The sequence below is a fragment of the Myodes glareolus genome, chromosome X (assembly GCF_982192425.1).
Source record: "Myodes glareolus chromosome X, mMyoGla1.1, whole genome shotgun sequence".
Lineage (NCBI taxonomy): Eukaryota > Metazoa > Chordata > Mammalia > Rodentia > Cricetidae > Myodes > Myodes glareolus.
This window is the reverse complement of record NC_142053.1, coordinates 28,262,029-28,275,946: the sequence shown is the minus strand read 5'-3', so window position 1 is coordinate 28,275,946 and position 13,918 is coordinate 28,262,029. Positions and strand designations below refer to the sequence as shown.

The 13,918-nt window shown below is 42.7% G+C and overlaps 2 protein-coding genes across 2 annotated transcripts in view; one reads left to right on the top strand and one right to left on the bottom strand.

Moving 5' to 3' along the window:
- Window positions 1-12,835, top strand: part of LOC125410709 (A-kinase anchor protein 17B-like) — a 49,023-nt gene extending 36,188 nt beyond the window's left edge. Inside the window, exon 9 of the transcript XR_015736902.1 lies at window positions 12,668-12,835. The gene's annotated coding sequence lies outside the window, so the exon portion shown is untranslated. The remainder of the gene's footprint in view (window positions 1-12,667) is intronic.
- Window positions 1,924-9,343, bottom strand: Pgrmc1 (progesterone receptor membrane component 1). Its single transcript, XM_087902492.1, has 3 exons — window positions 8,928-9,343; window positions 5,443-5,598; window positions 1,924-3,223 (listed from the first exon to the last, which is right to left on the bottom strand). The coding sequence occupies exons 1-3, from the start codon at window positions 9,250-9,252 to the stop codon at window positions 3,120-3,122; spliced, it is 585 nt and encodes a 194-aa protein (XP_087758618.1). The 5' UTR covers window positions 9,253-9,343; the 3' UTR covers window positions 1,924-3,119.
- Window positions 12,836-13,918: the final 1,083 nt, after the last annotated feature.

Below are 13,918 nucleotides of genomic sequence, written 5' to 3'. Positions count from 1 at the left end.
CCACTTTTCTCTTCCATCTCCCCTAATTTTCTTCCCTAATATACTCCCTGCCAATTTAATGTCTTTTTATTTATTTATTTATTTATTTATTTATTTATATAACCCGCTAAGTCTAGTTAGTGCTGTGCATATGTGCATGGGCCATCCACTGGAGCATGGGAAACTTACCAGAGGCCGCACCCTCAAAGAATGATTCCCCTCCACAAGCAACTGTCCACTGCTAATAGATCCTCAGTACAGGGTGGGGCCTAGAGGTCATATATACCATCTATACTGGGATTTTGACTGTCTTGACCTTGCCCAGGTAACCAGAGCTGCTTGAGTGCATGGGAGAGTGCTAGTCATGTCATGTCCAGAAGGTAGCATGTCACAGCATTCTTCTACGTCCTCTGACTCTTATCTTCTTTCTGCCTCCTAAGTGATGACCCCAGAACCTTAGTGGTGATGGTGGGTGTGGTTAGTATAGACGTCCTGTCTTAAAATAAACACACCATACATCTTTTCAAGACAGGGTCTCACTTGTAGCCCAGGCTGGTTTGGAACTTCTGATCCTTCTGCTTCAGCTTCCCAAATGCTGGGATTATAGGTGTATGCCACCATGTTTGACACAGTATGTTTTATCAGTGCTGTTAAATGGTACCAAAACTGACTCTATGGAATTTAATTTCATCTCATTCCCTCAGTTGTGTGTGAAACTTAAAATTTATGAATGTCCAAAAATAAATGTATGTGGAATGGGGAGTTTAGTCCAAGAAGCTTTAGGCCCATTTGTCTTTGATCATTCAAGAGTTAACTGTATTTGTACATAAAATAGCAAACTGCTTCAAAGTATTATATAATGAAGGTATAGACTGTACCTTTAACTCTGGGTACTTTAGGGCTGTTAATTTTCCCTGCTGGGTTTCGTCAGCTCTTTCTAAAACATTAAGGACTGTATGGATGCTTGTTCTGAATAATAAACAGGCAACCCATGTCCCCAGGCAGGCTCACCACAGGCTAGTTAATGGCTTCTCTCCTGTAGGCAGCATAAATTGAACTTGTTTATGAAAAAAGAGGCCATATTGTAGGGAAGGGATTGAAGTGAGTCTGGGAGGGTTAGGGGTAAAGTGGGGCTGTGTGTGGATATGATCAAAGCGCAGGGCATGTATGGAATTTTCAAATAATAAAAGCCAAGTACTCCTGCCACAAACCCCCAAACTTCCTTAACTCTTGGTAACCCCAGTGCCTTCAGTAGTAATAATTCTTAATAACATTGTTCTGAACTTCAGTTTAGAAAGCTGACTCAGAGGTAGAATTTGACAAGTCTCAATATTGTTCAGTCTTCCTGCCTCAGTTTCCTGGTGCTGGAATTACACGGTTCTTCTTAGTACACATAGAAGTCTAACACCCAAAAATTAAACTCAATTTTAAGCTAAAGTCAAATGATTATATCTGATGTAACTATTAAAATTTATCTTTTCGAGAATTTTACACATGACTACAATGTGTTATGACCATATCTAAACTTCAGCTCCCCTGGACCCTCCCAAATATGTCCCCTAGTCTTTAGACAAATATTCCACTACATCTAAATTAGTGCTGCCCATGTGTACCAGGAACTGGGGAATGAATCCTCTACTAGTGGCCACGCCTTCGAAGAAAATTGACTGTACCCACCTTATTTGTCATCAACTACAATAGCCCCTCAGATGGGGTGGGATTATGAACCCCTCAGATGGGGCGAGACTATGAACCCCTCAGATGGGGTGGGATTATGAGCTCTTCTTCAGTTGGTGCTTGAAGTTTGACTGGTGAGCAGGTAACCACAGTTGCTGAGAATTCCTGGGTGCAACAGCCATGTCATGCCCAGAAGACAGCCACTGCATAGCACTACCCCACCCCCCAGCTTAGGGTTAAAAATATTAAAATAAGCGAGTCACACTATACTGGGGTAAAACCTTTTTATTAACTGACCCAAACACTTCATTTTGTTTCTGATTTGAGGTAAAACCATTAAACAGAGCTCACAAGAAAATACAATGACTAACTACAATTACAAGAGTCTGAAACCTCACTAGTTGTTCATATAATACTTTTACAAATTTATACAACTGTAGAGTCTACTTAAGCTAGGTTTAGTATTAACCAAAGAGTATTATCCAAGACCTAGACACTTGACTACTACTTTCGAAGTGACTACGATTTTGTAACAACAAGGATTTAACTTGTTACCTTAGGAATGTATTTTCCTTTAATAATCACTCAGCTAATGCCATGTAGTGTTTTCTCATTCTTCAGAGATGACGGTGAAGGCTTTTTGAAAAGCAAACACCTGTTCCTGCCCTCTATGTTCCACTCAAATTTCACATTTGGTCAAATAACCACATAACCATTGCCTGCTACAAGCAACAAGACTGGGAAGCCAGACCCATGATCTTCATGTGTTTAGGTTTTTTTTTTTTTTTCCCAAAGTTCTACTTTGAATGTCAGATGCTGTTTTAGCCCCAACTGTCAATCACAGTGTGTGTGAGAGAGTTACTGTTTCTGTCGAGAGTGTCCACATGAGGACAAGGACAGTTAAATCAGTCCAGAAACACAGGAAATGTATTTGTGCCAACTAAGCCCAACATCGAGTTTTCATTTGTTCCTGAACTTCTCTCTTAAATTAATACCATAACCTTTGGAACACTGCAGATTTGCTTTAGAGGTAGATAAAACAGAAATCATGCAGTTAAGTCAATTGAATAAGATGGGCCTGTTTTCAGAGAACAGTGTGACTAGAAAGTTGATCCTTCTTCATCCCCAGCACATTTACCACTGTGACCAGTTCATGGAAACACCCAAGTCTTTGCTCGCTCTCAGAAAAATCAAATTGCATTTCCGCTTGTTCTAACTACAGATAGAAGAAAAACAGCATTAACATTTGCATGACAGCACCGCAGCTCACTTTCTGGATGTGTGACACAAACATCATGCATCCTAAGACAATTTGGTCAGTGTCACTAGTGATGGGAATTAAAAAAATTTACAGCAAGTTCAAAACTTTTCTAAATATTGAAATCACCATGTTTTAAAGACAGACTGGAATGTTACAAATGATTTTGCAAAATACAAAAATAGATATGCTTCCACTGAATGCTTCAATCATTCTTCTGAGCATTCTCATCTTTTGGTTCTTCATCATCTGAGTACACAGTAGGCTCCTCCCCTGCCTTCAGCAATTTGCCCACATGATGATACTTGACTGGAGGGGCAGAGAAGAAGACATAAATGGCCATTCTCATGCTTCACACACACAAAAAAACACACTACATTTAATTTTAAACGAGAGATCCAAACAATACACTCAGCAACGTGTTAGGTTTCTTGAAGGATATAAAAGGATTATATCATACTCCTTGCCAAAAATGGAATTAAGAGTTTTGTTCAGATTAGAGAACTATAAAGCAACAAGCAATGCCAGTGAACTGAGTACTCTGTAGGGAGTGTTTATAGTAAGACCTCACTATGAATTAGGGGGCTGTAGAGCACTTCATGAAAGAAAGATATGATTTGGAAAATGTATGGATGGACTATGAGTGAGAGTTATTTCCAGAAAAATGAAAACACATTCAAAGGTACACAGGCAAGACTGAGCATATCTGGAAAGCCAGTAAGAACATGTTGTCAGGAGTAGAACTGGCGTTTGGACATAGGAGGAGCTAAGTCTGGCTGATCAGCATGTGGGCTATTATGAAAGACCTGAAAAACCAGCCCGAGAAACCTGAACTTCACCTACTCGTGGCAAAGGTACTGAAAGTTTATAAGAAAAAGAATGACACAGCAAAACAGTACTCTGGCAACGTTATCACCAAGATATGAAGGGCGGATTTCAGTAAGAGCATTTGAACAGGGTGATCAGGAGGCTGATATGCAGAGGCAGATGGGAAGGAACCAGGGCAAGAAGTAAGATCCTTAGGAATTAAAGAGTATGAGAAAGCTTCCAAAAACCCCTGGAAGTATCCATTAGACAGCGCATGAACCAAATGACTGGGAGTTAGGTGTGAAGTCAGAATCAGCAAGCTCCATTATAACCAAGTGAATCCAGGGTTAATGCAAATTTCCTTTCTGAAATGGGGAGGGATGAGAGAAGTAAACAGCCCGCCTAAACAGGTAGCTAAAGCTGCTTCTGCGCCATTGGGAACAACTGAAACTTCCCTCTTCGAAGGCAGCATAAGGGGGTGGTGGTGGTGGCAGCACCCGGGAAACCTGCTTAAGGGGAATCCACAATGACTTTGAGTGTAGCTGAGGTGTCACAACAGGGTCTTGGGTTAGTCCTAGGTAAAAGGGGTGGTGGGCAAAAGAAAAATATCACCTGTTTCCCACTGATGCTAGAAGGCTCTAGAACACAGAGCTTTGTGGATTCTAAATTATAACTCATTAGCTTCATGATGACAAAGGCATCTGGGCTGCAAATGTTAATGACAAAGTTAGGCAGCTGGGCTGCTTTCAAAGTCCAAAGATTTGCGTCCTGAACTTAAAAGCTATACTAGGTCTGTTTGAGATCCAAACTCAAAAGGTAGTGTCACATCTGGCTAATTATTAACCAAGAACTCTCTCAGGTTATTCTGAAAAATATGGTCGGACAGAGCTAAAAGAGCACGGACTAGTTAACTGATTGTGGAGATAAGTAGATAAAAAGCTTCCCCTCCACGAAAAATCCTCTTCCTCCAACACTGGCTGTCATGGTCTTCACATACATTCCATAAAATCTGACAAAGATTAGTATAGTTCAAATCTTTGCCAGTGAAGTAATCTTAAAGTGATAATTTAACCCTTGGAACTTAGGTTCGACTGAAGCAAATCCCTGCATTGTCACGATTTGAATTTAACTCCTTTTTCCCCCTTAATTCTAAAGACTTTACCCCCCTCCCATACACAGCATAAGCCTGAAACAAAGTGCTGCCTTTTTCTTTAACAATGCAGGCACCATTGTTGCTGGGTAGATTATAAGCAGCATTTATAGATGAGGCCTAATTTATACTTAGGCTAAATTAGATTCAATGAGAAGCTGTTTGGAAGAATACAAGTCTCCCATTCTTACACAGAGCTGTGGGCTGCTTTTAAACAGTTAAGTGCTACAAGAGAGGGCTTGTGAAAATCTCTCTTCCTGGAGGCAAGCGGGCCATTGTCCTTTCCCCTACACACTCAGTATGGAATCTTAATACCTTTAGGCAAAAGCTTACACATCAAAATCAGAAGCCCAAGCTTCTGTAGAGGACAGGCTAAAAATTGGTATGTCATCACAGCAAATGACTCAGCACTGCCGCCATTACTCCATGCCACAAACTTGATCAATCCAAAACTTTAGGGGCCTGTCAAAATGCACTCAAGTTTCAGGATGCTTAGTAATAACTATTTTTGATTATGAATCTGCATTACTGGTAGAAATTTGATCCAGGCACAATATAAATAAATGCTTACAAGTGAACTGAGACTCCCAATCACTCAGGGTCTCCTGCTGGGAAGCAGTGAGGTCAGAAAGGTCATCATACTCATCCTTCAGTGCTTCTTTATCCAGGCAAAATGTGGCAAGGCCCCTGGATGCATCTCTTCCGGCAAAGACCCCATATGGTCCCTCTTTAAAAACAAAACAAAACAAAAGATAGATTCTTTACAAGATAATACATTTCTGGGTGGCTCAAATACAGAAGATGGCATCATTGTTCTTTGCACTGAATGCTTCCTTTGAATTTTCAAATTCCATTCTTAAGCTCCATGTATACGGACACTTTGTTCATTATACAAGGGACACTGGGAGATTTACTGTCACTTCCATAAGGAAAATTGAATAAAACTGTGTAGCATTTGAAATCTCCTATGACCTGCACATAGCTAACATAGCACAAGTGATTCTTTTGAGGGTGGCCTTGGATCGAGTATACAATCAATGAGTCAGAATTCAGCTTGAGGACTTTGAATCTACAGGTTGGCTCTGGTCTAGGCGTGAGCCAAGAGAAAGTTTCTTAACCACTAAAGTGTAAAGAAAACATTTCCTTGTCAATATATTCTGATATATTTGAAATGATCTTTGATTGCAAGACTCAAACCCTGAGGCATCTGCAGGAGAAATAACTTTACAAATATCAGTGGTTCAAAAATCTATCCACATGTTACATAACCTTCACTGTCAAAAATAAGAACTAAAAACAAAGGAGACCAGTTTTGGTACTGTTTTTAAGTATAAACAGAGTTGTGAAAACACTAAAATTTTCATTGAAAAAAAAAAGGCTGCCATCAGTGTCTCCAAATAATCCTATAAAACCTGAAAAATGCTCTTATGTATAACATCATACCAAGCTTTTGCCAGAAAGCAGTGGATCATTTTGTATTTACCTAAAGTGATTGTTTAGACTTAATTAAATAAGCAAAGGAAAAGAATTCAGTCTACTTTTAACAATGTCTTTTTTTTTTCAAAAGTAGGCTGGATAGTAGGTAACTCTGACATTAAAATCTTTATACCAAGTAGGAGAATTAATTGTATTTCATTACACTGTGGTCATCTGAACCCTTAATTGACCCAATGTTTTTCTTACATATTAGATAAATTTTATGAACTACTTTTTGGGTAGGATGGATTGGGGCTTTGCATATTCGAGGCAAGCACTCTACTGCTGAGATACACCGCAAGCCCTTATGGACAACTTGTAAGTGCAGTTGAGAGTCTCAAACATGGGCTGCTTTAGTCACCATTATATGCTGCCACTAGAGAAGGTTAAAAGAATTAACTTCCCATGTGTTTCGCAAATGTGTACTGTTAATGGAAATAGTAGCACCCAGTGTTTAAAAACAAATTATTTCGGTTTGGACTCCACCATTTTAGGAATTATGGTCCCTGGACTGGTTAATGCATAGTTAACCAAGATCTAAGGCAAATATTAAAAGTCTCTGAAGAATACATTTTGTTCACCACAAAATTACACATCTACATTAAGTAGATGCTTGGTGAGCAGAGGTGTGTGTTGCTTGCTAGCACCTACAACAGTGCTGTGCCTATAGTACCAGGCACTCATATGAATAATTTTTACTTCCACTATGATATACCTCATCACTCTTCCTGAACCCTGGAGAGCAGGGACTGGGAAACCCCACACTGGGTTGTGCTTACTTTTTTTTCTCCCCAAGGGAAAACAGGCCCTGAGACAATGCATTGTCCCAGGTCAAAGAGCTGGTCAGTGACATTCTAGAATGGAGAATGCAGGCGGACTGCTAGTTGTTATTCCTGTGCACACATCGAAGGTCCTCACGATGACTCTGCAAACTCCAACCTACCTGCTTTGGGATGGAGGCTGTTTGACTCCCAGCTGGGCTCTCTGAGAGAGCCGAGGCTCCTGGTGATGACTTGGCAAACTACAACCACAGGACCATGCCCCATGCGCTTGTTCTGACTACTTTATGGTTTAGCTCAATAATTACAGGTATTCACATGATGGTTTAGTGATAAGGTACTACCGTAGTGACAAATAGGATGTAGTGTTCATATCATTTTGCAGTTACATGCCCACAGGAAATGCATTTTCTACAATGTCTGAAACCAAAAATGAAGGGTGAGGGTTCGTGGAGAACCTTGTGCCCATGTGATTTTGATTGGCTGGACTCTGGAGACTAAGGAGTGGGTATGTCTGGTTTGGATTAGTGCTGGCTATTCTTCTCTTTCTCAGACCAATGAACATGTGAACACACCCCCTGAGTTCCCAGTGCTTAGAGAACTCCATATTGGAGTCTTCTTCCTCTTCAAATGTTCTACAAAGCAGGGCTTTTATAACCTGATTGATTCCAAATTTCGCTTACAGGAGAGTATTAAAATGGAGATTTTTGGCACCCCTCCCCCCAGATGTAAGTGTGGCCATGGCTGGTCAGGTCAGGGATCTGTATTTTTCACCAGCATCAGGTGATTCTGACAGGCAATCCGGTTTGGAAAAACCTCATCTCTAGGATCCTTTGCAACACTTCAGCGGCCGTCCAGCCCTTGTTTTCCCTCTGGTCGGCTTTTCCTGACATTCCCCAACCTATTGGCTTCACAACCTTACCCTATTGTTTTTCAGTACCCTCCCACTTCTCCCTCCCAACCCTGGTTTCATTTATCTTTATTTAAAGAAAGATTTTTTTTTTTTGCCTCCCAGTTCCTCCGCCCCACTATACACTAAATATGGTGTTTCTGATCAGCTTGTCACGTTCCTAAGGCCCACCACATTCTGCTCTTAATGCTTCCTTAACTAGTCTCCTCTCCATCAAGCTGGTTTGCTTGTTCATCTTCCAGCATCGTAGTCCACCCAACACAGCACGCGCACACACACATACCAAATACATGTCACATTCCAAGCGCCCCCCCCACCAGACAAACGGTGCACACAAAACAAGCACTCACCGCGCATGCACACAGTATACACACGCACACAATACACACACACACACACCATTCTCCGCCAGGAACAATGCTTCTACCTGACACTAATCCCCTTCTCCACTTTCTCTCTCTCTCCACACCCTTACATTCCACCATGGCTCCTCCGGCGTCATTGGCTCCATGTCTTCTCAAGAGTCTGGGCCTCTCTGGAGACACCTTCATTTCCTTTTCTCAAGTCCGAAGCCTCCTCCTCTTTTCAGGACCCCCCCCCCCCACCACCACCCGCCAAAGCCCGCTACCTTCAAAAACTTCCCCAACATCCCAGGCCTTCGAGCCTCGCTGTCCCTCCCACCCGCGGCTTCCAAGCCTCAGCCTCCACGGGCACCCCCCCCCCCCGCGTATGCACCGCCCCCTCCACCGCCTCGAGGCCCTGGTCCGCTCGGGGAGCCGCCCGCCTTCCCTCCAGGGCGTCCCACCTCCCTTCACCTCTTCCCTGCCCCACTCCCTGCCCGGGTCCCTTCTTTTGTCTCCGTTCCCCCATACCCCGGCCCTGTCTCCGTACCCGGCCCATAGAACTTGCGGCCTTTGGTCACGTCGAACACCTTGCCATTGATGGCCATAAGAATGCGCGGGTCCTGGACGCCATCGAAACGCCTCAGCTCAGCAGGGGTGAAGTCGCGCCGCTTGAGGCGGGGCAGCGGGGGCGGCTCGTCGTCGTCGTTGTCGCCACCGGCTCCGGGCTGGTCCCCGCGTACGATCTTGTAGAGCAGGAAGATGCAGAGGCCGAGCAGCAGCAGGTTGAGCGGCGAGGTGAAGATCTCGTGCAGCAGCCCGCCCTCCAGCTCGCTCGGGTCGGCGCCGGTCGCCACCACATCCTCGGCAGCCATGATCTCTGGAGCAAAGGTTGGGCCCGGCTAGGCAGAGCCCCGGAACACTCCTGTTTCTCCTCCCTCTCAGCCGAACAGTGGCGTCCGGCGTTCTGTGGCGGAGGAAGAAAAGCCTGGCGGGGGGCGGGGCCTCTAGGAGGCGGGGCCTCAAGCCACGCCCTTCCCAGCCACCTAAGCACCCCCCCCCCCCGCCCTGCACTGGTAGGCTGTGGCTTAGGCCCCCTACGTAGCCTTGGGGTCTTGGCTTCTCTCCTCCCATCCCCCCCCCTCCACTCCAAGGCCAGGCCACAAAGCCCAGCCCACCTCTCGGTCGTACCTACTAGGTCCCTGCCACAGTTTCAAGGCTCCCTCGGAGCGTGCTCCCTCACCGCCAAGCAGCACAGTCGCCTAGGTAACGTGGGTAGCTTCCAGCCGACCCTCTGGACGAGCCTTGCCTCTAAGGCTTATAAGGCCCGCTTCTTGCAAATGACGTCGGTTAAAATGGGGCCGCGTTTCTCTTACTTCTTGCTTCTCTCTCATTTTAAAGTCCCTCATAACCCTCCCCTGGCAGTACCCACAGGACCAGGAAGCTGTCTTAGCTGTCCGAAAAATCATGCCTTTAACTCCTTGTCCACCTTACACACCCCTCGTTTTCACTTGAGACTATCCATTTGGGGACGGTCCTCTAGTTCTTGACTAAAAGCTGCGGGGCTGACATCCAAAGGTCACAGGCCTGTCAACTCTTCAAAATCTGGTACTAAGATCGCCAGATTTTGCATTTGTTTTTACTTTTTCTCCCCTTTTGCAGCCATCGATTGTGCTTAGTCACACGGCATCAGCAAATGGCATTCTCTTGATGAGCCTTTTTTCCTTATAAAAATACCGGAATAACGTTCAAAGTTTCACTGCTTGGCAGCATTCTTCTATTTGAAGTCTGTTTGAAATACCCTGGGCAGCCATAGTAACCCTGAACATAACCCCTGACAAATGCCAGCTACCTAGATACCTAGGCCTCTGCTTGCTAACAGGATGCATGGGAGCAGGCCTCTGTGGAACAAGGGTTGTCCCTACTCGTCGGAGAACTAATCTGACTGCCCTTTTTAATGTTACTGGAAAGGGTAACAGAAGAAAAAGAGGAGAAGATAATTAAAACCAAGCCATGCACACATCTGCAGGCCAGAGCAGTACTTTTCCATAGAGTCTTGTTTGCTTGTACATAGTCACCGCCACCGCCGCCGCCACCACCATGCAAGAGATTTGTGCAGAGAATTGACTAAATTCTGAATATTTTTGGCAAAGACGGCTTTAATCCCTTCTGCACCGCACCCCATCTTCTCAAAGTGTAATAAAGGAAACAATCTTTATATCCAGCTCACACATTTTTTTTCCCTCAAAGCTAAATTTAGGATTAGCTAAACCGGCCCCTCCAGATCTTTTGTCAAAACTCTTCAACTTAATCATCATGAAATAAGCTCAAACTGCGAGCACTCAGCTATGGTTAGAATCCAATTATCCCTTTTTAAAAAGAACTATGAGCAGCAAAGACATAAAAAAAAAACCCAAACCTGTAAAAAAGATTTTTATTTGAAACTAATATGGCAAAAAATTCCATCTTTAAGTGCTCATTTTAATTGATAAAATCTTTAAGGGAGTGAGGAAATGGCTTAGTGGGCAAAACACTTGGCTCGCAAGTGCGAGGAGCAGATTTCTAATTCTCAGCACCCATATAAGAGCCAGGATGGGAGGTCTGGCAACTGTCCTTCAATCCCAGGGCTGGGGAATAGGAAACAGGTTAGCTAGACTGTCCTTTGTCTCAATATTTAAGGTGTGGAGTAATTGAGGAAGACACTACACTTCAACTTCTGGCATCCAAACAAACGCACCCCCACATACATACACACTTGTACACACACTACACGTGTATACATATGGCATACAAAGAAAAGAAAATGCTTAGTCAAATTCTCTAGGCAAAATGAAAGCATGTCAGTGGGGAAGGAGCACATGAAAAATTTTCGGAATTGCTAGTAATTAAAGCAAACATGGAGATAACATTATTACCTACCACCTTTTTATAGGAGGGGTGTACAGAGCAGAAAAGGATAACATTTTTGTAAGAAAGTGGGGATACTCCCATACATCACTGACAGAGTAGACATGTTATCCATAAGTGTTTTCTATTAGTGAAATCTACTTCTAGAAATACAAGTTTTGTCCTAGTAATCCCATTTTTAGGAATGCACTCTGTTCAGAATGACAGCAGAGATTTCATTAGGAAGATGCTCATCACACATTCATTTTTAATACTGAAACTCTGGAAACGACCCAAATGTCCAAGTTCAAATAAAGTGGCCAATTAATTCACTTTGTATTGTGGTAAAATCATAGTTGGACCATACAAACACCACTACATCATGGGAAAATATTCATGTTTCAGTCTTAGGAGAGAAAATAGCCTACAAAACTATGTACATCGTGAATTTTATGATATCCTTAAAATGCATAAAGGGGAGCTTGAGAACAAACATAATGGTATTCTTAATTTTTCACAAGCTGCACATGTCACCTCCCTCTCTCCCTCCCTTCCTCCCTCCCTCCCTCCCTCCCTCCCTCCCGATCTCCCTTCATTTTGTTCCTAACATTTTATAAAGACAGTAACTTCTAGAGATTTTCCCTAGGGACATGTTCAGAAATCTAGACACAGATTGATGTGGGAAAATCTCAAGGCATGATATATGGTACAGAAAACATGGAAACTATGCAAACATCCCCAAATGTTTATTCATCTCATAGAAAAATGTCCTAGCAGTATCCAGCAAGGCTCAGGAGAATCTGCTCTACCCCACCACTGTTACCTGTAGAGCTTTAGGCCCTCACTTACCACTGCCTTCCCCTGATGCTTGTGCACCAGCTACAGAGGCCTTCCCCATACCCATTAAACAACTAGACGTAGTTTAAGTCAGAGATCCTACTTACGATTCCTATTGCCTGGAATGCTTTTCTTCAGATTCCATCACAGCTCCCATCTCACTTTCCACTCTTGAAATATTCCCTTCCAGTCTTCATCTCTTTTCTCTATTCACTCACTCACTCACTCACTCACTCACTCACTCACCCACTCACTCACTCATTCATTTTGGGACGGAGTTCCAAAGCTTACTATGTAGTTTACTATGTAGTCAAGGCTGACCTGGAATTCATTAAGCTACCCAGACTGATCTTGTACTCTTTATCCTTCTGTCACAGCCTGAGTGCTGGAATCAGAAATCTCCTCCATTAGCCCTGGCTTCCGTTTTACTTTACCTCATCACATTTACTGCTTACTACTAATAGAAGTATCATTTCTTATTTTTGTTAATTTCTTTGACTTTAATATATGTTAAACAAGAGCAAATATTATGTCTATTTTCTTTACTGCTGTCTCTCTTGTATTTAGAACAACAGTACTTGGGGACAGAAGAGATGGCTCAGTGGTTAAGACCACTGGTCGTTCTTCCAGACAACCCAGGTTGGATTCCCAGAGCACACATGATGCCTCACAACCAGAGTATCTTATGCCCTCATCTGACCCTCTCCAGCACCAGGATACAAGTGGTACACAGACATACAGGTAAGCAATACACCCATATGCATAACATAAAATTATTAAAATTTAAAAACTAGAACAGTACCAGAAATATAGAAGGTACTCAGGAAATATTTGTGAAATTGAATTTATCTGACTATGGAACTGTATTATGTCAAATATGCACACATAAGGGGAAAAGCTGAAAGAGATACACCTAAAAGCTAATAATAGTTGTCTTGGAGCATGAGATTATGATAATTTTTGCTTTATTCTTTATGAGTGGGTATAAATTATTTTTATTATTGTAAAAAAAAGACAGAAGAAATGTTTAAAATATAAAGAACAGAAAACAAAATGGTACAACTTCCAAGTAGGTATTGATTCTTTAGATAGGGGCAGTAATTGCTGTGTCTATAATGTCTATAATGGAGACCCAAAAAGATCTGCACAGCTCTTTCCACTTGGCTTGTCTCTGTTCAGTTCCAGCTCCTTGGCAGACTCTGTGTCCTGGCTAGGGATGCAAAGTCCTTATTTTTCAAAGAAAGAACTCATGGCAGAGACATGTTAGAGACATAGTAAGGGAGAGGTGGACATGTAGTTGAGAAAAGTGTGGCCTATGGGGATTTTATACAGAAAAATGCATTTGGGTAGACAATTTTTAACAGGTGGATAAAGATGGAGTCTTTAGGAAATGGTGTTTCAAACTTTAGTGAGGATCAACTGAATCTTCAGAAATGGAGACATATTAAAATACCTATTCCCTCCAAAGTTTGGGTCCAATAGATATTGTATAAAGCTTATGTGCTGATTAGGGATGTATGTGTGTGTATGTTTGTATGTATGTAAGAATGTATGTATGTATGTATGTATGTATGTATGTATGTATGTATGTGCATTTGTTTAAACAGCCACCTGAGAAGAAAGAACCTCAACTGAGGAAATATCTCCATCAAATTGACCTGTAGGGAAGTTTGTGGTACAGTTTCTTGACTGGTGATTGATATGGGTGGGTGCAACCTAATGTGGGTGATGCTGCCCCTGGCAGGTGGTCCTGGCTTGTATAAAAAAGCAGGCTGAATAAGCTATGCAGAACAAGCAAGAAAGCATTGTTCCTCCATG

What these genes read in the sequence shown, in the direction of transcription:
- Pgrmc1 (XM_087902492.1), bottom strand. Translation starts at nt 9,252, where the DNA reads ATGGCTGCCGAGGATGTGGTGGCGACCGGCGCCGACCCGAGCGAGCTG. An exon ending in CCGCAAGTTCTATGGGCCGG is followed by an intron (nt 5,599 to 8,927) that starts GTACGGAGACAG and finishes TTGTTTTTAAAG; the next exon opens with AGGGACCATATGGGGTCTTT. An exon ending in TTGGGAGTCTCAGTTCACTT is followed by an intron (nt 3,224 to 5,442) that starts GTAAGCATTTAT and finishes CTGCCCCTCCAG; the next exon opens with TCAAGTATCATCATGTGGGC.